Here is a 26,405-nt window from a genome sequence, read left to right as displayed (position 1 = left end):
GTAGTAGTTGGTGGTGGTGGTGGTGCTTGAACAGGAGGGTGGTGAACAGGGTGGTGGGTGAACAGGGTGTGGGTGAACAGGGTGGTGGGTGAACAGGATGGTGGGTGAGCAGGGTGTGGGTGAACAGGATGGTTGAACAGGGTGTGGGTGAACAGGGTGGTGGTTGAACAGGGTGGTGGGTGTACAGGGTGGTGGTGGTTGAACAGGGTGGTGGGTGAACAGGGTGGTGGTGGTTGAACAGGTGATGGGTGAACAGGGTGGTGGTGGTTGAGCAGGGTGGTGGGTGAACAGGATGGTGGTTGAGCAGGGTGGTGGGTGAACAGGGTGGTGGTGGTTGAACAGGGTGGTGGGTGAACAGGGTGGTGGTGGTTGAACAGGTGATGGGTGAACAGGGTGGTGGTGGTTGAACAGGGTGGTGGGTGAACAGGATGGTGGTTGAACAGGGTGGTGGGTGAACAGGGTGATGGTTGAACAGGGTGGTGGTGGGTGAACAGGGTGATGGGTGAACAGGATGGTGGTGGTTGAACAGGATGGTGTGGTTGAACAGGGTGGTGGTGAACAGGGTGGTGGGTGAACAGGGTGTGGGTGAACAGGATGGTGGTGAACAGGGTGGTGATAAAGCAAAGCAGGAGAAAATGGGAGGTGTGAACAACAACTCACACTCATCACATACTCACCACACTCATCACACATACTCTCCACTCAGACTCATCACACATACTAACCACTCACACTCATCACACATACCACTCACACTCATCACACATACCACTCACACTCATCACATACTCACCACACTCATCACACATACTCTCCAATCAGACTCATCACACATACTAACCACTCACACTCATCACACATACCACTCACACTCATCACACATACCACTCACACTCATCACATACTCACCACACACTCATCACACATACTCACCACTCAGACTCATCACACATACTCACCACTCACACTCATCACACACACTCACCACTCACACTCATCACACATACTAACCACTCACACTCATCACACACACTCACCACTCACACTCATCACACATACTCACCATTCACACTCATCACACACTCACCACTCACATTCATCACATATACTCACCACTCACACTCATCAAACACTCACAACTCAATACATCACACATTCACCACTCACACTCATCACATACTCACCACTCACTTATCACACATACTCACCACTCACTCATCACACATACTCACCACTCACTCATCACACACACTCACCACACACTCATCACATACTCACCACTCATACTCATCACACACTCACCACTCACACTCATCACACATACCACTCACACTCATCACACATACCACTCACATCACACACACTCATCACACATACCACTCACACTCACCACTCACTCATCACACATACTCACCACTCACATCACACACACTCATCACACATACCACTCACACTCATCACACACACTCACCACTCACTCATCACACATACTCACCACTCACTCATCACACATACTCACCACTCACACTCATAACACATACCACTCACACTCATCACACACACTCACCATTCACACTCATCACACTCACCACTCAACACATCACACATTCACCACTCAACACATCACACATTCACCACTCACACTCACCACTCATAACATTCTTGAACTTGGATTTGGTACGATAATGGTGTGATAGGTTACTTGGTGGTGATGATGATGTATGGAGAGGAGTGCGGTGGTGATGGGTGTGGTGATGTTGGTGTTTGTAGTGGTGGTGGGTGTGGTGATGTTGGTGTCTGTAGTACAAGTGGTAGACGTGAGTGGTAGGAGGAGAGAGAGAGAGAGAGAGAGAGATTGTGATGGGTGAGAGGTGGTGAAGGGGAGTACGGAGTGATGGAGGAGTGTGAGGGAGTGAAGTGGCAGAAGAAAGTGTGTGGTAAGGTGATATGTGGTGAAAGTTGTGGTGAGAGGTGTGTGATGTGGGGTGTGGTAAGGTAAGTGGTGAATGATGTGCGGTGAGGGGGGAGAGGTATGGTGTGGGTGTGATGAGAGGTTGTGGCTGGGAGGATGAGGTGAGGGGCATGTGGTTGAAGACGTATGGTGAGAGTAAGGTAAGGGAGGTGTGGTGAGAGGGACGTGGTGAAATGATGTAGTGAGAGGGTGTGGTTGGGGAGTGTGTGACTAGGGGTTTGTGGTGAGGGGGGGTAGTGAGAGGTGTGTGGTTGGGGGGGTGAGGGAGGGGAGAGGTTAGGTGGGAGACAGGTGTGGCGGGGCAGACAAATCATGCATCAAGGGACTGGACCGCCACCACACGTCTTCCTGGTCCACACCACAACCACCACCACCACACCACCACAGCGCACCAACCACCACACAGCTCACAATCATAACCTCACGCCAATATCCGCTGTTACTAAATTACAACAATAAGTGATTCACGAATATCCAATGTTTGTGAATATCCATGTGTAAAAGAATCGTTCGGAGGTGGCAGATATGAAAATGAAGAATGGTGTTAGTGGTGATGGTGGACAGTATTTCATGACTTTCACCTGTTCGTATAGTGAACTCCGGTGTAGCAAAATGTAATAGGTGTTGGAGAGAGATTCCCCCACGTGTTGGTACCAATATAGCGTTCCTTAACTCCCTCCCTAACCCCCGAAAGGAGAAGGATGGTGGGTTGCTGAACGGCATTTTCACCCTGCAGTCCAGTTGATTCACGTTCAGATGAGCCCAGCGTAATAACATGTAATTAAGTAATGCAATACGAATCTTCACTGTGGGTCATTTTCCTTGGATATCGTTCGTACTCACTACTTATAATCACCACTCACGCTCGCTATTCCCTCATACTCATCAGTCCCTCACACCACTCACACTTACCACACATACCGTACTCACCACTCATACTACAGTTACCATCATTACCATTCATGATCACCACTTTCGCCCATACATTCCACATACTCACCACTCATACCATTCGTTACTTTGTGTGGAGCCAGGATTCCGGAAGCGTTAATGGTGTTTGAATGAGTGTGTGGTCCTTTTCACTGGGTTTGCTGTTGTTTATTATCATACCTTCGGACTTTTTGCGTTTCTGGATCCTACCTCACCCTACTCGTAATCTTAGGTGGAAAGAAATAGTCAGGATGATGTGGTTGACGATTACGTTGATGTTTGTACTACTTCTTGGCGTCAGGTATATATGAATGGCGTCGTCGTTGTTGTTATTGCTGTGTTTGTGTGTTTGTTGTTGTCGTTGTTGTAAAGTACTGAATATATGTTGGAAATCTGGTTGGAAATTATCATGGCCGAAGTAAACTAAAATGTCAAAAATGGCCTCCTCTCGGCTGACCTGATTGATTAGGAAGGGACCTGCGTGAACCTCAGGCTGCCTGAATGAACCTACTTGGACCTAAGCTGGACCTGAACTGACCTGACTGGGCTTGAGTTGCTATGACCGAATTGGACGTGAAGTAGCTGCACGGCCCTAATCTAACCTAAGTGTTCCTGATTGGTGCTGAATAGTCCTGAACTGATTAAATGGAGCCGACTAAGACTAACCAGCCGTGAAGGGCCTGAACAGAAGTATACGATCTGAATGGGCATTTCGGACATGTCTGGTCCTGAGACCTAAGGTGACTTGACTGAATGGATATTAATGTCAAGAGTCAGATGAGATATAAATGACAGTGCTTAACCTGGCTGGACCGTGGATCGACCTAACCGGTCCATAATGGATGTGATGGTCCACGATGGAAGTTCCTGAATGGTTCTGAAATGATTTTGTTAGTTCGAAATTAATCTGAGGTGACCTGAGCTGATACGAGCGGTCGGACTGGGATGTAATGGGCTTGAATGAACCTTCAGAGCCCTAAACTGAACAAACTGAATCTGATTAGACCTATTTGTTCCTGAACTGTGAGGAACTGATGCTAATAAACCAAAACCACCCTGCTGATGTGAACTACCAGGATATGGGCCTGAATTGCTCTAAGGGGGTGTGAACGTGGCTGAGGGGATGGAAGAGATTTGATGTAACGATGCCTGAAGTGCCTGGAACGAACTTGACTGGACCTGATTACCCCCAAATAGATCTGATGGACCTGAAATGAGAACTGGATTAATTTGTGGCTGGTTACCTTCCCTGCCCTCCTCTCCTCCCCCCTGCCATTATTTTCTTGCCCTTTCTTGACTCCCTCCCTAGCCTCCCCTCTTCTGTCTTCGTCATGCCTTGCCCACTGTGTCCTGGCCTGCCCTGCCGTCCTCTCCCCTGCCCCCTCCTCTCCCCCAGCCCTTCTGCCTTGCCTTACCGTAACATAACTCATCAGCTACCTCCACTCCCTCTACCGTACCCTGTCTTGCTGTACCGTGTCTCGTGGCCTACCCTACAGTACCGTACCTTACCTTAACCGCCCCTACCCTACCCTGTCCATCCTTACCCTTTCCCTAGCTTGATCTAGTCTAGCCTTCCGAGCCTTACCCGAGTGTAGCCCTAGCCAAACGTACTCATAGCTAACCCCTATCGGCATGAATGTTAGGGTGAGGACTGAATGTAAAGGTCAAGGGGAGGTGTGAGTATAAGGGTGAGGGTGAGTGTGTGAGCTGAATGCAAGGATGAAGCTGAGGGGTGAGTATAAGGGTGAGGGTGAGTGTGAGGGTGAGTGTGAGAGGTGAGTAAGGGTGAGGGTGAGGACATGCGACAAAGGGCACGAGGGTGAGACAAAATGCGAGGGTAGTGTCCTGGCCTGTGGCGCTGTGGTAAAGAGAGATGGATCACTGGGCCCCTCACCACACCACAGCCGCCACCACACTACCACAGCCGCCACCACACAACCACAGCCACCACCACACTACCACAGCCGCCACCACACTACCACAGCCGCCACCACACTACCACAGCCGCCACCACACTACCACAACCACCACCACACAACCACAGCCACCACCACACTACCACAGCCGCCACCACAGCCCACCACTTCCATCACCACATTACCACAGCCAACACCACACTCCACCACAGCCACCACCACACTTCACCACAACCAACACCCACTCAGCCACAGCCAGCAACACACTCCACCACTGCTACCACCACATACCACCACAGTCACCACCACACTCCACAACCACCACTACACTCCACAGCCACCACCACACTCCACAGCCACCACCACACTCCACCACAGCCACCACCACACTCAGCCACAGCCAACACCATACTTCACCACAACCAACACCACATTCCACCACAGCCGACACCACACTCCACCACAGTCAACATCACACCACCACGACCACACTCAGCCACAGCCAGCACCACACTCCACCACAGCCAGCACCACACCTACACCACCACATCACCACACTCCACCACAGCTTCCACCAGACCACCACAGCCACCACCAAGCTCTGCCACCACCTTAGGGCTACTCTACCACAACCACCACCACACTCAGCCACTGCCACCACCGAAGGCTACTCCATCACATCACTACTGCTACCAGCCTTAGTCTACTCCACCACTACCAACACCATAGACCTACTCCACCACAGCCACACACTCAACCATAACCACCACCACAATCCATCACAGGCTCCACCATGCTCAGCCACACCGACCACCACACTTAGACACAGCCACCCCCACACTCCACCACAACCATCACCACACTCCATCATAACGAACACCACACCCAACCACTGCCATCATTACTGTACACTCCACCCCTGCCACAGCCACACTCCACCACTGCCACCATGACACTCCACCACTGCCACCATGACACTCCACCACTGCCACCATGACACTCCACCACTGCCACCATGACACTCCACCTCTGCCATCACCACACTCCACCACAGCCACCACCACATTCTACCACAGCCACACAACGTTCTAGCACAGGCACCACCACATTCTACCACAGCCACCACCACACTCCATCACAGCCACTACCTCACTCCACCACAGCCACCACCACACTTCACCACAACTTGCACTACACTCCACAACCGCCACCACCACACTTTACTACAGCCCCCACCACAATCCACAACAGCCACTACCTCAGCCGTCACCACACTGTACAATAGCCACCACCACACTCCACCTCAGTCACCACCACACCACCACAGTCACCACCACCAAAACCACTTCAGCCATCATCACACTACACCTCATCCACAACCACAGAGTCGGTCAGAACCACCAGTACATTGACCACAATTCACCATCATCACCACAGCAACTAGAGTCACCACCAAAAATACAGCCACAATCACCACCAGTCACCACCACATCCCTCCATCACCACCGCTACACTCTGTTCACTTGTACTTGGCGTGAAATTGCCTCATCACCATCTTGAATAATGTACTGTAAGAAGAGATTGGCACTAGACTACGGTGGCTGGTACAACAAAGTGCTATGGAAAGGATGTGGAGTTGTAATATTGTCACTGAACTACGGGACATATGCTGCAGAAGGACGAGAATCTGTGCCAGAATTAAGTGGATGAACATTAATCACAACCACCACCACAGCTACGCCCATAGTCACAGTCACTACTAGTCATCACTACTTTCACCACCATCACATTCACAGTCACTCACAAATACAGTCACCATCGCTGCCACAATTACCAGTACATTTAGTCACCACCGCCAGTCACCACCACATTTAGCACCACAGCAACAGTCTTCATTTTTGTTATTATTATTATAGTCTTCAGGTGATTTCATTAAGTACCCGAAAAAGAAAGGTTAGACACAGCCACAGTCTTAATTATCCCCTTCACAAAATACTAGATCCTTAGTTTTTTTGCAATAGTCACCTGATGTTACCCAAATAAAAAAAATATCCTCTGTCTAAACGGGTCAAGGTTGAATGCTGTAGGTGTATGTGGGTGTTTAGGGAGTGTAGTGTTGACAAGGAGTATTGGTGTATGGGTTGAGTGCGGTAATTTGTATATAAAATAGTAGTGTGTTTGAAGAGTGAAGGATGAGTCCAGTGGGAAGGGATATGTGTGTGTGTGTGTGTGTGTGTGTGTGTGTGTGTGTTGCTAGTGGTGGTGGTTGTGGTGGTGTGGCGTGACAGTATTACCCCAAACAATACCCTGCTGATGTTACCTTCCCTTCTCTGCCCTGGACCCTCCACCTCACCACACCCCTACCCCTCCCTCCCATGCCTCTACCACCTTACCTCCGTCTACTCCACCCTTTCCCCTCCCAGCCACCCACCCTACCCCACCCTGCTACTCAGCACCACCCCTACCTACCACTCAGCCCTACCCCTCCCTGCTGTCCCACCTTACTCTTACTTGTCACTACACCCTGCCTATCCCTGCCACTACATCTGCCCCTACCTGCCATTCTTCCCTGTCCCCTATCCCATCCTACCACCTCTCCCTGCCACCACACCTTGTCCATCTCTTCTCTGCCAACCTACCCTGCCCCTTCCCTCCACTGTACCCTGCTCTTCCTAAGCACCGCACCCTCTCGTTCCCAGTCACCCCACCCAACCCCTCGCTACCATCCCATCCTGTCCCTCCCTGCCCCCTTCCCCCTGCCCACCTCTACCACCCCTAACCTTCTCCCCCCTGCCTGCTCTCCTCACCAACGCACCCTGACTCTCTCTTTGACTGCATCCTCCCTTCCCCTGCCACGCCACCCTGCCCGATTCACCTTGCCTCTCCCGAACGCCCTACCCTGCCTTCCCTCCCTACCACCACACACCACTCCTCCCCACCACACACTGCCCCTCCCTAGCACCCTACCCTTTCACAGTACACGTGTAGTACCATAATTCCAATACAAATACCACCACACGCCTAACATCACCACATATCTACAGTAACACCACCACTCTTCCAACACCACACTTCACACCACTGCATTTTAACACCACATTTGTAGCACCACACTTCAAACATCGTAATGCAGACACCACCAAACCTCTAACGCCATGCTCCTAACACCACAAGACTTTCTACACTATATCGCTGACACCACACACGTAACACCACACTTCATATACTGCAGTTCCAACACCATACAGCCAACAACAGTACCTACACAATACTTCTAACACCTTTTCTTTTTTTTTCTTTTTTTTTTACCATACTTAACATCAGCTATTTTACATCATATTTTTCACGAGTTTTATAATCCCACTGTTTAATAGAGAGAGAGAGAGAGAATTGTGTGTGTGTGTGTGTGTGTGTGTGTGTGTGTGTGTGTGTGTGTGTGTGTGTGTGTGTGTGTGTGTGTGTTTAAGCGTAGTATGCCCTAATTTCTAGTGCTTATCGACTGAAATCTCTGGCCTACATACATTGCCCTTCATAATACGCGTATAGCCTCCCTTTGGCTGTGTCGCGGGGTTGTTGTGTTACTTGTATCTTTTGTATTCATGCCTGGGAATATGTGAGGGAGGAGGATGTATACTAGGAGAGGGGGTCGTTGCTGTGTAGGGATAGGTATACACACAGACACGGGTGGATGGTAGCTGGCTGTATTGGCAGGTAGGACAGAGAAACGGAAGACAAAGACAGGAAAGCTAGACACACTCAGAGATTGATTACCTCCGCCAAAGAGGTAATGTTGCCGGCGTTTGTTTGTTTGTCTTCGTTTGCAACTATACTGAAAAAGTTATGAACGGAGTTTGATGAAATTTTGTGGAAGGGTGGACCATGGGCCAAGGAAAAAATTATTAAATTTGGGGGAGGATCCGGACCCAGAGCCAGAGTGTCCCGCACAGTATCTCCAAAAGTTCTTAATGAATTTCAGTGAAATTTTGTGCAAGGAGGACCATGGACCAAGAAAGAGTTGATTAGATTTTGGGGCGGACCCGGATCCGGATCCTTGTTAATGGCAATGGCATTGGCCAGGTATACGCGTCCTGAGTGCTGTCTGGTTAACAGGTTGTTTTGTAGTGCAAATTTTGAAATGTGGCGTTCGTGTACCGGAGACCTAATTGTTAAAATCTTTGCTATACTTAATAGGCTTCGTCATTATTACTATAAGCAGTAGCATTATAATTTAAATTATTACCGGTATTATTATTATTATTATTATTATTATTATTATTATTATTATTTTATTATTATTATTATTATTTTATTATTATTATTAACCTTGTAAACATCACCATCATCATCATTATTTTTATCACTTTATATCTCGTTGTTGGTATTATTATTATTATTATTACAAGAGGGATATTGGAGTGTCAGTGTGGTATTGGTTTGGTAGAGTGTGGTGGTACTTTGGTAGGATATGGCGGTAGTGTGGTAGGGTGTGGTGGTAGTGTGGTAGGGTATAGTAGTAATGTAGTAAGATGTTTTGTGCCGTGACCTACCTGGCTTCCTCGTGACCTTGTGCCTGACCTGAGTGGCGGAAGGTAAGCGTCTGGAGGCGGGCCAATGCTTGCAGCTCAGCTTCCTTCTCCTTGACAGCCCTTCATCATACTGCAAACCTTCTTCCTTCTTTCTCTCACTTCTCTTTTCCTCCATACATATTTTCCTTCTCCTTTTGGCCACTCTTGTTTTTGCTTCCCCCTTTTTCATCGTCTTGCACGCCTTTCTCGTACTTCAGTAGGTTGGAGTGGCCCTGGTGAGAGAAGATAGTGTTTGGAAACTCCCTGTACTGTTGTTTGCAGATGATACTGTGTTGTTGAGTGAAGACGAAGGGGAGCTGCAAGGCTTGGTGGATGAGTTTGAGAGAGTGTGTAAGAAACGGAACCTAAAGGTGAATGTAGGGAAGAGTAAAGTGATGGTCTTTGAGAGAGGTGAAGTTAGTGAATGTACAGCGAGGTTGGATGGTGAGGAATTGGAAAATGTGAGTACGTTTAAGTATTTGGGTAGTGTGATGAGTAAGGATGGAGGTTTGGAGGGTGAAGTGCTTGAAAGGGTACAGCAGGGAAGAAAGGTTGCTGGTTCCTTGAAAGCAGTGATAAGAAACGGAAGTGAGCATGGAAGTGAAAAAGTTACTACATGACAGTATTGTGATACCAACTCTAACGTACGGAAGTGAAGCTTGGACATTGTTGGAAGGACACAAGTCAAGAGTGAGAGCAGTGGAAATGAGTTATTTAAGAGGAGCCTGTGGAGTCACGTGGAGAGACAGGCTGACGAATGAGGATATAAAGGAGCGTTGTGGTGTGGATGTGGATGTGATAGGAAGCGTTATGAGGAACACACTGAGGTGGTTTGGCCATGTGGAGAGGATGGAGGGTGAAAGACTGACGAAGAGAGTGTGAGTGAGGTGGAGGGGGGAAGAGGGAGGGGAGGCCGAGGATGAGATGGAGGGATGGGGTGGAGAGGTATATGAGAGAGGGGTGTGTGAGTTGGGAGCAGGGCAGTGAAATGGCGGGGGACAGGGCGACTTGGAGGCGATTTGTTTGTGGCCACCCCAAACGGGATTGAGGCGTCTGGCAATAGATAGATAGATAGATTTATTTTTTTTGACTTCCATCCCTTTGCATCTTCACCCAACTCTTCATCCTTACCTCTTCCTTGTCATCACCCATTCACTTCCCCTCGCCTCTCCTCTCCCATATCCATCCCCTCTCCTTTCCTTTCCTTTCATCTCTCCTCTCCTCTCCTGTCCACTCCTCTCCTCTCCTTTCCTCTCTTCTACTATTTTCTCTCTTCTCCCATACCCTGCCTCCCTCTCTCTATTTTCATCCCTACACTCCTCTCTCCGTTTCCTCTCATACCTTTCCCGTTTTCTCATCTTTCCTCTTCCTGTCCCTCTTACACCAGCCTTTTGCCTTTCTTCCCCCCCTCCCTCCCTCATGTTCCTCCCTCCCTCCTGCTTCCTCCTCCCTTCCCTCTTCCTCCTTCCTCCAGCCCTAGGTCCTTGCGCAACACACCTCATGGTCTCAAAACACTGACCTCATCGGCATGGTTGACCTCTTCACGCCAAGAACCACACGCTTCATTAGTCAACTTGGAGATCCCTTGTACTTAGAAAAGGATTAAAAAAAGGTTTAGTTTAAGAAGGTAGGGTGTGGTGGTAGGCTGTGATGGTAGTGGTGGTAGGGTGTGATGGCAGTGTGGCAGGAAGGTGGCAGTGTGGAAGGAGACGGTGAATAAAAGACACAGCCGTAGAAAAGTGTCTGATTCCTTCCCTACTGAGGTCTCTTTAACATTTCATTCTTCCTACCTTCAGACGGTTTTATTCACCCTAGTAGAGACACCCTGAGCTGGGAGGGTTAAGCATAGTCCTCCTTAGTCCCTTCACTACGGGGGGGGGGGTGTCAGGGTGAGTCGAATGGCAGAAGCAATAAGGTGTAATATTTGTCATGCGGAATTGGACCTCACACTACCAAGACCTATTTTTTTTCTTTTTCTTTTCTTATTTTTGTCACCACCACAGGATATGTTGAGGCTTGGAAGACACTTTGTAAACTAGCTTTCGTGTCTCTTCTAGTTCTATGGCGTCTTTTTGTTTGTTTGTTTGTTTTGTTTGTTATTACTCTTGTTGCTTTTCTGCTTTGTGTGGATGGGGGCGTAAAGTGGACTCTCTCTCTCTCTCTCTCTCTCTATCTCTATCTCTATCTCTCTTTCTCTCTCTCTCACCGTTGAAAAAACCGTCAGGTGGTAACATGGGTGAAAGAAAAAACACACATCTTCCCACCAAAGGGGTATGCACTCCGGGAAGAGTTTAAGGAAATTGTAAGAAGGTACTGAAGGGGTTTTAAGAAGGGGTAGTTGTGGTTGTGCCTATTGTGGTATGTATTGAAATGGTGGTAGTAGTAGTAGTAGTAATAGGGTGGTGGTGGTGGTGGTGGTAATAGTGGTACTTCATAAGAGTGGTAGCAGTGGTAATGGTAGTGGTAGAAGTAGTGGTAGTGGTAGTTGTAGTAGTAGTAGTGTTAGTGCTAGTTGTGGTAGTGGCAATGATAGTGGTTAAGACAGTAATGGTAGCGGTGGTACTAGTAGTGGTAGTGGTAATAACGGGTAGTGGTAGTAGTGGTGGTGGTAATGGTAGTAGTGGTGGTGGTAATGGTAGTATTGGTAGTGGTAATAACAGTGGTAGCGGTGGTGGTAGTATTGGTAATGACAGTGGTGGTGGTAGTGGTTGTAGCAGGGTGTGTAGTTGTGGTACTGTGGTCAGCCCTAGTAGTAGTTTTGGTTGTGGTAGTAGGGGTAGGTGAGGGTGAAGGAGAGGGGACGAGAATGAAGAGGAGGGGCGAGAAGTGGGCAGGGCAAGGGAGGGGAAGGGAAGGGAGGGTGGGAGGAGTGGGAAGGGGAAGAGCAAAGGAGAAAGTGAAAGAGTAAAAAAGGCCGGAGTGGTAGAGAACAGGAGAGGGGTGGGGGTGAGGGAGAGGAGTGGGGGAGAGGGAGAGGGGAGGGGATAGAAGAGAGGGGAAGGGGAAATGAAGTGGAAAGAAGGAAAAGGGCAGGGAAGGGAAGGATGGAGAGAGAGGAACAGACTGGCGAGGGAGCGATAATAAGGAAGGAAGAGAAGAGGAATTAGGTGCAGGGCAGAGAAGGTGGGGAGGAAGAAGAGGAGATGGTTAGGCGAGACAGAGGAAGTGGAGGGATGGATGGAAGTGGAGGAGGAAGGGAAGGGGAAAAGAATGAACGGTGCGGGAGGGGAGGAGAGGGGAGAGGAGAGGAGAGGAGAGAAGACCAGAGGAGTGGAGTGAGGGACGTGTGGGGAGTAGAGGGTGAGTGAGGAAGGGGAGGAGAGGGGAAGGGAACGGGAGGGTAGGGGAGAGAAGGGGACGTGAGGGGAGGGAAAGCAAGGCAAGGAGAGTCAGGGAGGGGAAGATGGGAGAAGAAAAGGGTGGGGAAGAATGTTGGTGGGGAGGAGAGGCGAAGACTGGCTAAGAGAGGAGAAAGTGAAGAGGAAAGAAGAGGAAGGGAAGGAAAGGGACAGGGAGTGAGGAAGAGGTGGGGAGAATATGGAAGCAAGGGGTGGGGAGGGGAGGGGAGGAAAGGAAGAAGGGGGACAATAAGGAGGGAGGAGGGAGGGGAGGGAAAAGAAGGGGAAGGGGAAAGGAGGGGGCGGGAGGGGAGGGGAGGTGTGACACTGGCCTAGGTCCAACTGAGGGAGGAGGGAGTGATCGTAAACCATTGGGGGGGGGGGAAGAGAGAGAGAGAGAGAGAGAGACTTTCTGCAAATAACACCACACTTTCAGCAACCCTTCATCACACGCCTTCCACACCACTCACTTATACCATTGTTTTGTCACTACAGTTACTCTACTCAGAACTAGCGTCACACCACACACCACACCTCACCCTACGCCACACCACACATGAAATCACACCACACACCATACATCATTCTTTAATCACCACCCATCACACTCACCACATCCACGCCACACACACACACACACACACACACACACACACACACACACACACACACACACACACACACACACACACACACACACACACACACACACACACACACAGTCACTGCACGCAAAGATCAATCCACACGATGCACCTTGACGACACATAAACATACATTCACTTACACACACACACACACACACACACACACACACACACACACACACACACACACACACACACACACACACACACACACACACAGTCACTGCACGCAAAGATCAATCCACACGATGCACCTTGACGACACATAAACATACATTCACACACACACACACACACACACACACACACACACACACACACACACACACACATTCCCCAACCATTCCTACTCCCATCATCATCATCATTTTTTTTTCCTCTCTTCCCTAGTTCTTTGCATCCCTCCATCATTTTTTTTTGTCATTCTTCCCTACTCCCTCACTTTCTCTCAGCTGTCATGTTCCCCTCGACACTCTTCACCCTCTTCACCTTCACCTACGCTACCCTTCTCCCCTCTTCCACCCTCACTGTCCTTCAAGTACCCCTCCTAGGTAAGTATAATGAGATGACCTTCCCTTCCCTTCCCTCTCCCCCCTCCCTTCCCCCCCTGACCCTCTTCTCCTCCTTTCCCATCTACCTTCCCCTGTCCTTCCTCTCCCAGTCCCTCCCCTCTCCTCCCCTCCCCTCCCTGACCCGCCCCCCACTCGCCCCCTCATGCTTTCAGACTTTGAGAGGGTGAAGAGATGGGAGTACAAGACACAAGGGGAGTACAGAGGTCCTTTCGTGGCGGCTGCTTGTTGTTGGGAAGATATTAACTATGGTATCTTTTCTGTGAGTCAGAGGGTTATATTCGAAGTGGCCTTGGAGATGCCGTGGCACCTCTTCCCTAAGTGATTTATTCTAGACATCACACCACGTTATTCTCGCGTGTTGATATTAAGGACTGTAATTAACCTGTAAGATAATATTCCGGTGTAACATACAAAATAAATTACCAAAGAAGTAATACGAAGCCTCCTACTACGCCTTCAGTATGGTCCAAGACAAGGATAGCCAAGTAAAAGTGCTCCCCCCCATCCTAGTCAGTCCCCCCATCCGAAACCGGTGGGAAGAAGTGGTAAGGACCAGCAGGCAAAATAGAAAAAACCGCCATGGAAATTTTTGTGGAGAAAATGAATGGAAATTATTTTATTGTAACAGCCTATAAGGGGTAGTCAGATTAGCAACAGGTACACAACGATGTTGTTCTGAGAGAGAGAGAGATAAGGGGAGAAGAGAAATAATGTGGTGTGTGTGTGTGCGCACACACACACACACACACACACACACACACACACACACACACACACACACACACACACACACACACACACACACACACACACACACACACACACACACACACACACACACACACACACACACACACACATTTTACATAGATACACAAACCACACAGGCCTTAATGTCCTCAAATATACCGAAGTGTTAGAACAGGACGGCAGATCAGAATGGTGGCCGCCAGCTGAGAGAGTGAGGGTGAGAGGAAGTGATGTTGTGCTGGGTAGGGTAGAGGGAACGAGGAGGCAGGACAGGAAGAACCAAGTAGCCTCGGTAAGAGATCTATCTATCTATCTATTGCCAGACGCCATAATCCCGTAAGGGGTGGCCATATGACTTTGAGTTATTTGTTTTACGGGGAGAGGCACAATACTGACTGCAAAAGTCGTCGTGTTTCCCGGATTATATTTCGGTCAGTCAGTCTCTGTTTGGACCTTGAAAATCAGAGTCGTGGATCCGAAGCAGACGATGGTACTGGTCCGTGGCCAGGTGAAGTCATCAGGGGCAGGTACTGGAGATTCACGTGAGTAATTATGGAGAAGCAAGACAGTGGCAGGACTTAGGTTGTCGATAGTAAAGTGTAGGTGAGTGAGTGAACATAGAAAAGGCTGGTAACTGCAGTAGGCACGTTCTTCCATACCAACTACGCGAATGAGAAAACTTTAGCGAGGTAGAAGACTCTGCTCTTCCCTTCTTCCCCCACGTACCTAACCGATTGGAGAAAGTGAGATGAAACACGATTAGGTATGGAAACGGGGACGTGAAAATTTGATGGAAAAGTGCTAGTGAAACAAGATTATTTTACTTCGACTAAGGAGGAGTTGGGAGAGGAATGAATTTTATGTTTGGGTCCGACACTGGGCATAAACTGAACCTTCCATCGGATCTTAAGCCATTCATCGATCACGCGGTTTTTACTATGTTCCTGCTGCCTCTGGACAATTTTTACTCTGGTTACGGGAGTTCGAGCTTGAGGGATTAATACAGCTTCACCCCAGTCCGTCTAGCAATCTCGCCGAAATAAAATCGCTTGACAGTATGTTGATTACAGTAAATACGTAATCATAGTGAAGGATATAATAACTTCATTCTTAGATACATGCACAATTACAGTTACACATCCGCCCTGTCAGGAATACAGTACATCTTAGATCAAGCTCATCTGGGAGTTGTAAGTTGTGTCATCCTCTTTGTGCTAATTCGCTTATTTTATGGTTTAGGATGATTCCGTCGCACAACCCATTCAGTCATCCAAATCTTGCAAGGACTTTGGGGCCGAGCACAGTGCTGGCTTGGTTTATTTCCCCATTGTCCCTTTTCACCCGACAGTACCGTTCGAGTCTTGGATGTAACGCCGACTGTTGTGGGAGATTGGGACATAGTGAAAGTCGATTGTCTCAGTGACCCCTGTGCAGTCGCTAGGCATAAATCTGAGGCTTCTTGAATCAAACATTACCCCAGGTTGACGTCAAGGAGGCCCAGCACCCATAGCCACGCATTGTGACCCATGTATTTCACGAGTATGTTGATAAAGCTTTCAACTCAGCACCTGCCGGTATTCATTCGTCCACCATCGCTTGGCGGAGATTTTCATCCTTTTGCAGATTATTTCCCGTTGTTCAGTGGCAGAATAAGATGATGCTGAGACTCTTCTTCCCTTCCATAGCAATATTTTGTGACTAAACCAGATTTGTTTCGTGTGTATCCCTTTTTACAGCTCAGCATTGAAGGGGGAGAAATGGCAGCTGTGGCCAAATTAAAATGAAGAGATACACAGTTAGGCAATTTCTTCCACCCATTTACTCTTCTATGACACCAGTGCTTAGCTAGTGTTCTTCTGAGGTGAAATTTGTTTTACTGAAGTGCATTTGTGCTCATGCTGACGATTATGTTCATCATTATTAATTTACTAAAATCTGTTTATTCGTTTCAGCCTTTTATAGTTGTACACTGTTCTATCAATTTTCCATATTCCTCGCCTCACCAGTGAAAGCAGACTTACTTCTGTTAAAACTTATTCTTGTTAGATAGATTTCTAATGCCGAATGTCGTCTTCGCCATTCTTCTCTGGCCGTATTCAAATTAATGTATATTATCACTAGTAAGATGATCAGAATGGTACTGTGCAACTCAAGTGTGGTTTGATGAGAGTAAGATAAAGTTCCAGATTTACACCAGCTCTCACATTGATCACACTCCAGTTTCCTTAGTTACTCACTTTATATTACTGTTTTGGTTCAGCTCACTCACCCTATAGCATGTCTTTTCATTTTTATTCCCGTTGCTTACTGACAATATTCTCGGTACAGGGAATATTTGTCTTACCGAATGGCATTATTGTAACCCATGTCTGACCCCTGTAGCTGGAAACATCTCGTCTAAGCTAAATAAAATACAGTCGTGTGTATGTAGTAAAAATGAAATATAAAGCATGTCCTGAGGCTGAAGGGGTCAAGTAGAGAGAGTGAGGGAGAGTACTGTAGAGAGGGGAGTGAGAGAGGCCGTCTTGTTAACCTCAGACCCAGATAACAAGAGGGTGAGGCAGGGTGAGACTGGGAAAGAGTTACGTGAGGCTGGGTGAAGTGGAAGGTGCTGGAAAGAGAGGCAGGGAGAGGTTGAGACGTGATAGTAAAGGCGATGTAGCCGACAGGATGAGGGTAGGCACGGTGAGAGGACGGTAGGATGAGGGTACTGAAGGGTGAATGTGAGGCAGGATGACAGGAGGCAAAGGAAGGGTGAGGAAGACTGGGGGTAGATGGGGTGAGGGTGAAGTAGGGTGGGTGTGAGGACGAGGCGAAGTGAGGGTGACACAGAAACGACGATGGAAATGCTAAGGTGAAATGCCAAGAACAATCTGAGAAAGAGATGAAGGAAACAAAAGTGCTGGTGGTCAACACGAGACTGAAATGTGAGTGACCTTAACCCCTTGACCTCTAGGATTTCTCTGGACTGAATAAAACGTCTTGGGGTAGCCTGAAAATACTTCCTAGGTGCACCAGTAGTAGAGACGGGCTACTGTAGATAGTTTTTGTAGCCTTTGATAGATGGGATATTCTCTCTCTCTCTCTCTCTCTCTCTCTCGAACAAAATCGTCAAGCCAAGAGATTAGTCGCAGCGAAAGGGTTAACTCAAGGGTGAGGTGTGGATGGGGGCAAAAAAAAAAAAAAAAAAAAAAAAATACCTGGCACGTTTTCTCTAGCGATTTATTTTTCCTATTGTGGGTCCAGTATCAACACTCTCAGGTAAATATAAGCGACTGGCCTAAGCTGGAAGAATGCTAGAGCTGTCTTGAGCATGAGAGTACTGATATCCTCCTTGTGTGTTCTTTATAGCTTTTTAATATCGTAGTGTGGATAAAGAGCATTGTAGAGGATGTTAGGGATCATGGATGGAATAAATGGCTGAGGATGAAGTGTTACGGCGTCTTTAAAGCTAGTGGCCTGGAGTAATTGTGTCTTTTTAACCATAGTACGATCTTCCACACCTTTATTATAGATATGATGATGACGACGACGACGACGATGATGATGATGATGATGATAATGATAATGAGTAACTGATAACGATGACAGTGGTGATGATGAGTGACTGATAACGATGACAGTGATGATGATGAGTGACTGACTTTAACGACGACGATGATGATGATGATGATGAGCCACGTAGTAAATACTGTACACGCTATCCAGTGTAAATCGTGCCAGGACATCAGAGGGGGGACGATGTCTGTGTTAATTCTGAGTAACCAATCCTGATCACCCAAACACCAATACTTCTCAGCCTTTACGGGGCCACGGATACTGATTACCTATGGGCGAAATTAGTCTCCCTCGTAAGACAATGGAAAGATCGCCAGGAATCGAGTTCAAGTGGGATTGGTACTCTTACTGCCATGATGTGTTTGTAATTCTCTTCCTACGTTCAGACGGTGTTACTCAGCTGGCGGGGAGAGAGCAGGTTGTGAAGGAGATAGTGGGGGCTTTTTCTAACCCCATCTAATAAGTAAATAATCGTCTGGGGTAGCGAGAGGTAGATCAGACGGTTTTATTCAGTTGACGTATAGAAAGGAGGTTATGAGAGAGTTAATGGGACACTGTTATTAACCCCATCAAATAAATACATAGACAGATAATGTAGCTGAATAATAAAAATCGTCCGGAGTACCAAAAGTCAGATCAGAATATACGTCGTTGAGCTGAAAGGGTTAAAGCGTGCGTTAACCCTTTCAGTACCACAAGGTCTGTTTCTGCTTCATTCCTACCCACCAGCTGATGACGCGAAGGGCAGGGACGAGGTCAGGTAATGTAGGGTTTTTACAGGGTCTTATCAGGTGGGACCCAGCAGGAAGTGTAGATATATTAGGTGATAGGTGGAGAGAGAGAGAGAGAGAGAGGGTGAAGGTTGTACAGTGTAAAGGTGAAACATGATGAGGGTGATAGAGAGTGAAGTTGAGGTAGGGTAAGGGTGAGGCACGGTGAGGATAGGCAAGATGAAAGTGAGACAGGGTGGGGGCGAGACAAGGTGCGGCTGAGGCAGGGTGAGTGGTAAAGGTGAAACAGTATGAGAAAGGAGTACAAAGGAAAGCAAACAGCAACAGCCGTGTGGTTCTCTCGAGGCTGTTTGTTGTTAAAATAAAGATAGGATGAGGGTGAAGTAGGGTGTGACTGAGTGGGGTAAGGGTGAAAGTGTGAGTGAGGCAGGATGATGATAAGGGTGATACAAGGTGTGGGTGAGGCAAGATGAGGGTGAGGAAAAGTGAGGGTAAGGCAGGGTGACGCAGAGGCAGAGTGAGGGTGTGAGAGGATGAGATGAGAATGAGGGTGAGGAAGGGTGAATGTGTGTCACGCTGAGGGTAAGGCAGGGTGACAGAAGGGCAGGATGGGGATAAGGGTGAGGATAGAGATGAGGGTGAGGCAAGGAGGACAGGGTGGGGTGTGGTAGGGTGAGGAAGGGTGCATGTGTGTGTCACGTTGAGGGATGAGGCAGGATGAAAGGGAGGTAGGGTGGGGATGAGGGTGAGGGTGAGGCAGGGTGGGGATGAGGGTGAGGCAAGGTGGGGGTGAGGTTGAGGCAGGGTGGGGGTGAGGGTGAGGATCAGGCAGGGTGGGGATAAGGGTGAGGCAGGGTGGTGATGAGAGTGAGGGTGAAGCAGGGGGGTGATGAGGGTGAGGCAGGGTGGGGTGAGGATGAGGCAGGGCGGGGTGGGGCGGGGCCATGCAGGTAGCGCCAAGGGAACACTATTGATTACATTGCCTTACCCTGGTCCCGCCCCTCTGCCCTGCCCTGTCCTGTCCTGGCTTGTCTGCCTTGCCCTGCCCTTCCCTGTCCTGCTCTGTCCTGCCCTGCCCTGTCCTGCCCTGCCCTGTCCCTTCCTGTCCTACCCTGCCCCTTCCTGCCCTGCCCTGCCTCGACCTGACCTGCTCTGCCCTGTCGTACCCTGTTATACTACCTGCCCTGCACTGCTATGTCCTGCTTTGTCTTGTTCTTCACTGTTCTGCCCTGACCTCTTCTGTCCTGCCCTGACCTAATCTAACATGACCTGCCCTGACCTGTTCTGCCCCACCCTGCCCTGCTCTGCGTGTCCTAGTCTTGACCATCACAGTTCAGCAATGCCCTGTCCTGCACTAGTCTGCCCTTTTTTTCAGCCCTGTCCTGCTCTGTCCTGCACTACTCTTCCGGCAAAGTACTGCTCTGCCTTGCCCTAACCTGTCCTCTTCTCTCTTGGCCTGTCTTGCGTTGCCCTATCTTGCCCTGCTCTGCCTTGCTCTGACACTCTTTGCCCTGTTCTACCCTCCGCTGCCCTGTCTTACCCTGTTCTGCCCTACCCTGCCTTGCCATGCCCTCTTCTGCCCTGCCTTGTCCCGTCCTGTCCTGTCTTGCTCTTCTCTGCCCTGCCCTACTTTGCCCTGCCCTGCCCTTCCTTTCCTTGCCTTGCCCTTACCTGCCCTTCCCTCTCTTTTCGTCCTTCCTGTATCTCTCCATCCCTCCCTCTCTCTTTCTTTCTCTCTCCCTTCTCCCTTTTCTGTGCTCCTCTCCTCTTCGTTTATTTTTTTTTTGTCTTTTCCTTCCTCATTTTCCATGTTTCCCTCTCTTCCCTGTTTTCTCCTTCCCGTTCTTCCCTCCTCTTCCTTCTTCCCTCCCATCTCCCTTTCCGCTTCTCTCTCTCTCTCTCTCTCTCTCTCTCTCTCTCTCTCTCTCTCTCTCTCTCTCTCTCTCTCTCTCTCTCTCGCTTTCTTCCTCTTCTCTCCCATTTTCCCGTTTCTCTGCCCATCCTCCCACTCCCACTTCCTTCTTCCCTTCCTTCTCCCTTTCCTCCTTTTCCCTTTCTCTCTTGCCTTCTCCTACCCTGTCCTTTCCTCTTCTCCCCATCCTTTCGTCCATCCGCTCCTTCCCTTCCCTCCCCACCTGGCTTACACTTCCCCTCATATCAAAGTTTTCCGCAAGTTTCTCTTTGACACCTCATACCTCTCGCATGCCTCACCTCACCTCACTTCCTGTTTCACCTCGTCTCACCTGTTTTGCCACATCTCGCCTTTCCCCGTCTCCTCACCACCTTCACTTCACCTCTTTTCCTCTCCTTACCTTCCCTTTCACTTTCCCCCTCCTCCCTTTCCTTGTCGTACCTGCTCTTTCCCTCACCTCACCTTTTCTTTCCTCTTTTCCCCTTTCCCTCACCTCATCTCACCCTTTACCTTACACCCCTTCCACTCCCTATCACCTCATCACACCATCCATTCCCTACCTCCCTTCTCCCCTCACCGCACCTCCCCTTTCCTACACCCACTTTCCCCTCAGCACACCTCTTCCCCTCTCCACTCCTCCCCTTCCCGTCACCACAGCTCCCTTTCCTCCCCTACCCTTCCCTTATCCTTCCCCTGGCTTGCCCCCACCTAACACAGTGGGGTACAGTGTCTCCCTACCAGCTCTGTTTTGTTTGCTTTCCTAACATTTCCACCACTACCCTACTGATACACTTAAATACAGCTATAAATCAGCTTTGTAATAGTAGTAGTAGGTAATGTTGTTGTAGTTGTTGTTGGGAAGGTTAGTACTCGCTCACCAAATGCTTCCGAACAGTGCAGTCACCATGCATTTTGAAATATATGACCGAAGCGTGTAAAAACAGCTCTTCTCATGTGTATCATTCTTCAGTAATGGTATCTGCAGCACACACCAATGTAATGGCTTCCAGGTTTGTCACCCACAGTCAGGCATACACACTGTTTCGAGAGGACAGGCTACTTTCTCCTCATTTTCACATCCATCGTGTCTAGGTTGTGTGTGTGTGTGTGTGTGTGTGTGTGTGTGTGTGTGTGTGTGTGTGTGTGTGTGTGTGTGTGTGTGTGCTCTGAGGCTGTATCGGTCTTTCGTAATCCAGGTAATATCGCCAGGCAGCAAAAGACGCCCTGGCAGTGCGGGGTTAACTTAGTCTTGCCGTGTTAAGCTAGTTTCAGTATTTAGCTCTCTCGTCGTCCTTAAAAATAACTTTATCTTAATTCCAAAAACCTAGCAATGTCCCAGTTTACCAGTGTCCTAGCTTAGCGGTGTCCAGGTGTAAACAGTATCCTTAATCAACATCCTAGCCTACCTGTTACCTAGCCTAGCCGTATCATATTCCTCATGCAACAGCCTAACCCTGTCCTAGCATAGTCATATCCCAGCCCAACAACGTCATGTCCTAGCCACATCCCAACCCAGCCACATCCCGTCCTAGCCATGTTGCCTGTGTTCTGCGCCTCTTCCCAGCACCCAGCCTCAGCCTTGTCCTGCCTCTGCCTAGCCTCGCTCCCTCCTCTTTAATGCCCCCCCTTCCCCCCTCTCTCTCTCTCTCTCTCTCTCTCTCTCTCTCTCTCTCATCATCTTCATCATCATCATCATCGTGTATCCATCCTTTCACTCTTTCTTACACTCTTTCCCACTCTCCTCCTCCGATTCATCGTCATCATCATCATCAGCGTTATCATCATCATCATCATCACTATCTTTCTCTCCTCACACTGTTGTCTTTTCTTTCCTTATCTTTCTTCTCCTCTTCTTCTTCTGCATCATCATCATCATCATCATCATCATCATCATCATCATCATCATCTCATTTTTGCACTCACTCACTGCCCTCCTCCTCCTCCTCCTCCTCCTCCTCATCATCATCATCATCATCATCATCATCATCTCATTCTCGCACTCACTCACTGCCCTCCTCCTCCTCCTCCTCCTCATCATCATCATCATCATCATCATCATCAACATATTCTCGCACTCACTCACTACCCTCCTCCTCCTCCTCCTCCTCCTCCTCTCTGCGTCCCTATTAGTCGCCCTGTTGCCGTGTTCCCTCCACACACACACACACACACACACACACACACACACACACACACACATCATCATCATCATCATCATCATCATCATCATCATCATCATCATCATCATCAAACACACACACACACACACACACACACACACACACACACACATACACATACACATATATACATAATCCTCATCATCATCACACACACACACACACACACATACACATACAAACACACACACACACACACACACACACATCATCATCATCATCATCATCATCATCATCATCATCATCATCATCATCATCATCACACACACACACACACACACACACACACACACACACACACACACACACACACACACACACACACACACACACACACACACACACACACACACACACACACACACACACACACACACACACACACACACACACACACACACACACACACACACACACACACACACACACACACACACACACACACACACACAATTTAACCCCTGCAGTGCGGTGCCGTTTTATTTCTTCTTCTTTCTAGCTCTCTCCTAAAAATAATATTCATCTTTTGAAAGGGGTTCAGAAATAGGCGGGTTTATGTATATATGGATTTATCTGTGTTTTAATCCACATAGGTATTTCCCGTCTGTTGGGTTATTTGTATTAAACCGTTGTCTGTCTTTCTGTCCGTTTGTCTGCGTGAGTTAAAAAAGCTGTCAGTCTGTCTACCTGCCTGTCTCTACCTACCTGTGTATGCTTACTGTACATACCCCTGTCTGTCTGTCTGTGTCTCTCTCGCTATCCTTGTGTTAGCTTATATATTTACGTTTCTGTTTAACTATATACCTTTGTGTGTCTGTCTATCTGTCTGTGTCTGTCTATCTATCTATCTATCTATCTATATCTGTCTGTCTATCCATCTATCTATCCACCTTATTCCTAACTCCCTGGCAAGGCATCTGTGCTTTAGAATGGACGTAATGAAGAAAAAAACACCTGAAGCCCTGGTTGTGTTTGCACAGGCCTCGCGATAGATGTAGTAGTTAGATAGATAGATAGAGATGGAGATAACTGGATAGATAAAGAGAAACAAGTGGAAAGATAAAAATAGTAAGATGTGATAGAGAGATAGGTAGATAGATGGATGGATAGATGGATGAACAGATGGATGGATGGATGGAAAGATACAAGGACAGAGAGATAGTAAAATAGAATGATTGATAGATGGATGGATGAATGAATAGATAGGTAGGTAGGTAGGTAGATAGACTGACAGATAGGTAGGAATATAGAAAGGTAGACAGAAAGACAGTTAATTAAATAGAAAAGGAGGTAGAACGACATATAACAGAAAAGAAAAACACAATAATGTTTTGAAGTGTGGGTTGGTCAGTTTTCAGTTCCTACAAAAGCGCTTTACGATGAAGTGTGGCTGTGATATCCTGGTTTAGTGTAGGTGAAGTGTGGTTGAGTGTGGTAAGGCGTTATGAAGTGTGGGTGAGTGGATATGTGTTTCTTCCACCGCCGAAGTGTTGGATTGTGAAGTGTGGTGTGACTCCAGTGCCTTGTTCTGCCACTACTAGTGTGTGCTGAAGTATGGTACGTGGAAATGGTGTTGTATTGTGTTACCGGGTTGTTCTGGTGAGTGCTGTGTTGTGCTGGGCTGTGTGGGAGTCGGTGGATGGTTGTGTTGCCCCTGATGTGTTACGGTGTGCGGTGTTGCCTGGTCGGGGTTCGTTTTGTTTCTTGTCTGTGCTGAGTGTTTCATCGTGTTAGCCTGTGTTGCTGATGTTTTGGGTGTTGATTTGTGTTGTGCTGTGCTGTGTTGCCGAGTGCTGGTTGAGTATGGTGTTTGTTGAGTGTTGTATTGTGTTGACCTATGGTGCTGAGTGGTATGCTGTTTCTGAGTGTTGTTCCTTGTTGTTGAATGTTGTGCTGAGTTACTTGTGTTGCTGAGTGCTGTGCTGTGTTGCCGAGTATCGTTATGACCTTCGCCCTCTGGTGGAGCGCTTATTGAATTACTCAGCGTTGTCTCTTCCTTTCTTCCAACCGCTGGTCAGCGTGAGTGCTCTTCCCTCTTAACCAGTACATTTCGGACGTATTAGTTTATTTTTTATTTTTTTTTTATGTAAGGGTATAGCTCTCTCTCTCTCTCTCTCTCTCTCTCTCTCTCTCTCTCTCTCTCTCTCTCTCTCTCTCTCTCTCTCTCTCCTGTTTATAATTATATCCTGTGTGTGTGTGTGTGTGTGTGTGTGTATATATATATATTTGCGTGGGTTATGGTAGGTCCATAATTACGGTATTGTACCATACGTGAAATGGTGCAGTTCGAATCCGTAGTGTTTATTCATTTATGAAAGTAACTGTTACTGCTTGAAAAATAGTTTCCATTTTATTTTCCATTTATTTATTTGCTTTGATGGAGACCATCCTGCATTCCTGTAGGAGTGGTGGCAGCCTGTAATTGGGTGTTATGTTGTGTAGCAGTAAGACAGTGATTGATATGTAGGTAAGTATTGTTTTAATTTTCGTTGCGTCGTGTATTGAGCAGTGCTGTTACCAAGTGTTGTGTTGTGTTGCAGGGAGACGATGGGCGAGGTGCTGACGAGCCTGGGTCAGCTGGAGGGTGCGAGCAACTGCCTCCAGCGAGCCATAGACATCGAGGCCAAGGCGCCCATCCTGCCCTTCACCTCCATCCCCTTCTGCTACGAGTGAAGGGTCTCACTAACCCTGGACACATGCCATCTCCCACCCTCCCACGAACTACACCCTTCCTTTCCTGTCCTCCCAGTCCTGTCCTACCCGCTCTACCGTGGCTTTCCCACCGTGTGTTGTCCTTCCTTTTGTCATCTACCCTATCCTTCCTGCCCTGTCTTTCCAGCTTCATCCTGCCTTGTCCTTTCCTGGCCCACCCTTTTCAAGCCTGACTTCCCTATTCTAATCTTTCCTAGCCATTCCTTCCTTCCTGTCCTGCCCCGTCCTGTTCTAGCCTCTCCTTCTTTCCCAGCCTTGTTCTGTCCTCAGTGTCCAATCTTAATCAAGTCACTCGTTCTCCTTGTGCCCCTCACCCTATCCTCTCCTTCCCCTTCGTTCCCTCCCGCCCTGCCCTACGTATCCTTTTCTCTGCAGTTCCATATTGTTGTCTTCCATTCCGCCACACACACACACACACACACACACCTATTCTTTCACATTCCATCTTGTTCAGCCACACACCTTGCGACTCTCGAAGATTCTTACGCCCATCCCCATCCCACCGGAACCAATATAATCAGAATGCCGACCTGCTGTTGCCTGTAATTAGTCAGACACACAAGCCACACACCTTTCAGTCCCAGTCAGGTAGTTTGGCCTTACACTAACGAGGGAAAGACCT

At 48.3% G+C, this 26,405-nt stretch overlaps 1 protein-coding gene across 1 annotated transcript in view; it reads left to right on the top strand.

Annotated features, from left to right (window-relative positions):
• The window catches only part of Ttc7 (tetratricopeptide repeat domain 7), a 486,033-nt gene extending 460,086 nt beyond the window's left edge, over positions 1-25,947 (top strand). The window contains exon 17 of the mRNA XM_080281945.1: positions 25,612-25,947. Coding sequence (XP_080138071.1) covers positions 25,612-25,744 — 133 coding nt within the window. The 3' untranslated portion in view covers positions 25,745-25,947. The remainder of the gene's footprint in view (positions 1-25,611) is intronic.
• Positions 25,948-26,405: the final 458 nt, after the last annotated feature.

This window comes from Coenobita brevimanus, chromosome 91, assembly GCF_032717465.1.
Source record: "Coenobita brevimanus isolate Jiangsu-jjx chromosome 91, ASM3271746v2, whole genome shotgun sequence".
NCBI classification, from domain to species: Eukaryota; Metazoa; Arthropoda; class Malacostraca; order Decapoda; family Coenobitidae; genus Coenobita; species Coenobita brevimanus.
The sequence above is the reverse complement of the archived record's forward strand: the minus strand, read 5'-3'. Positions and strand labels throughout refer to the sequence as shown.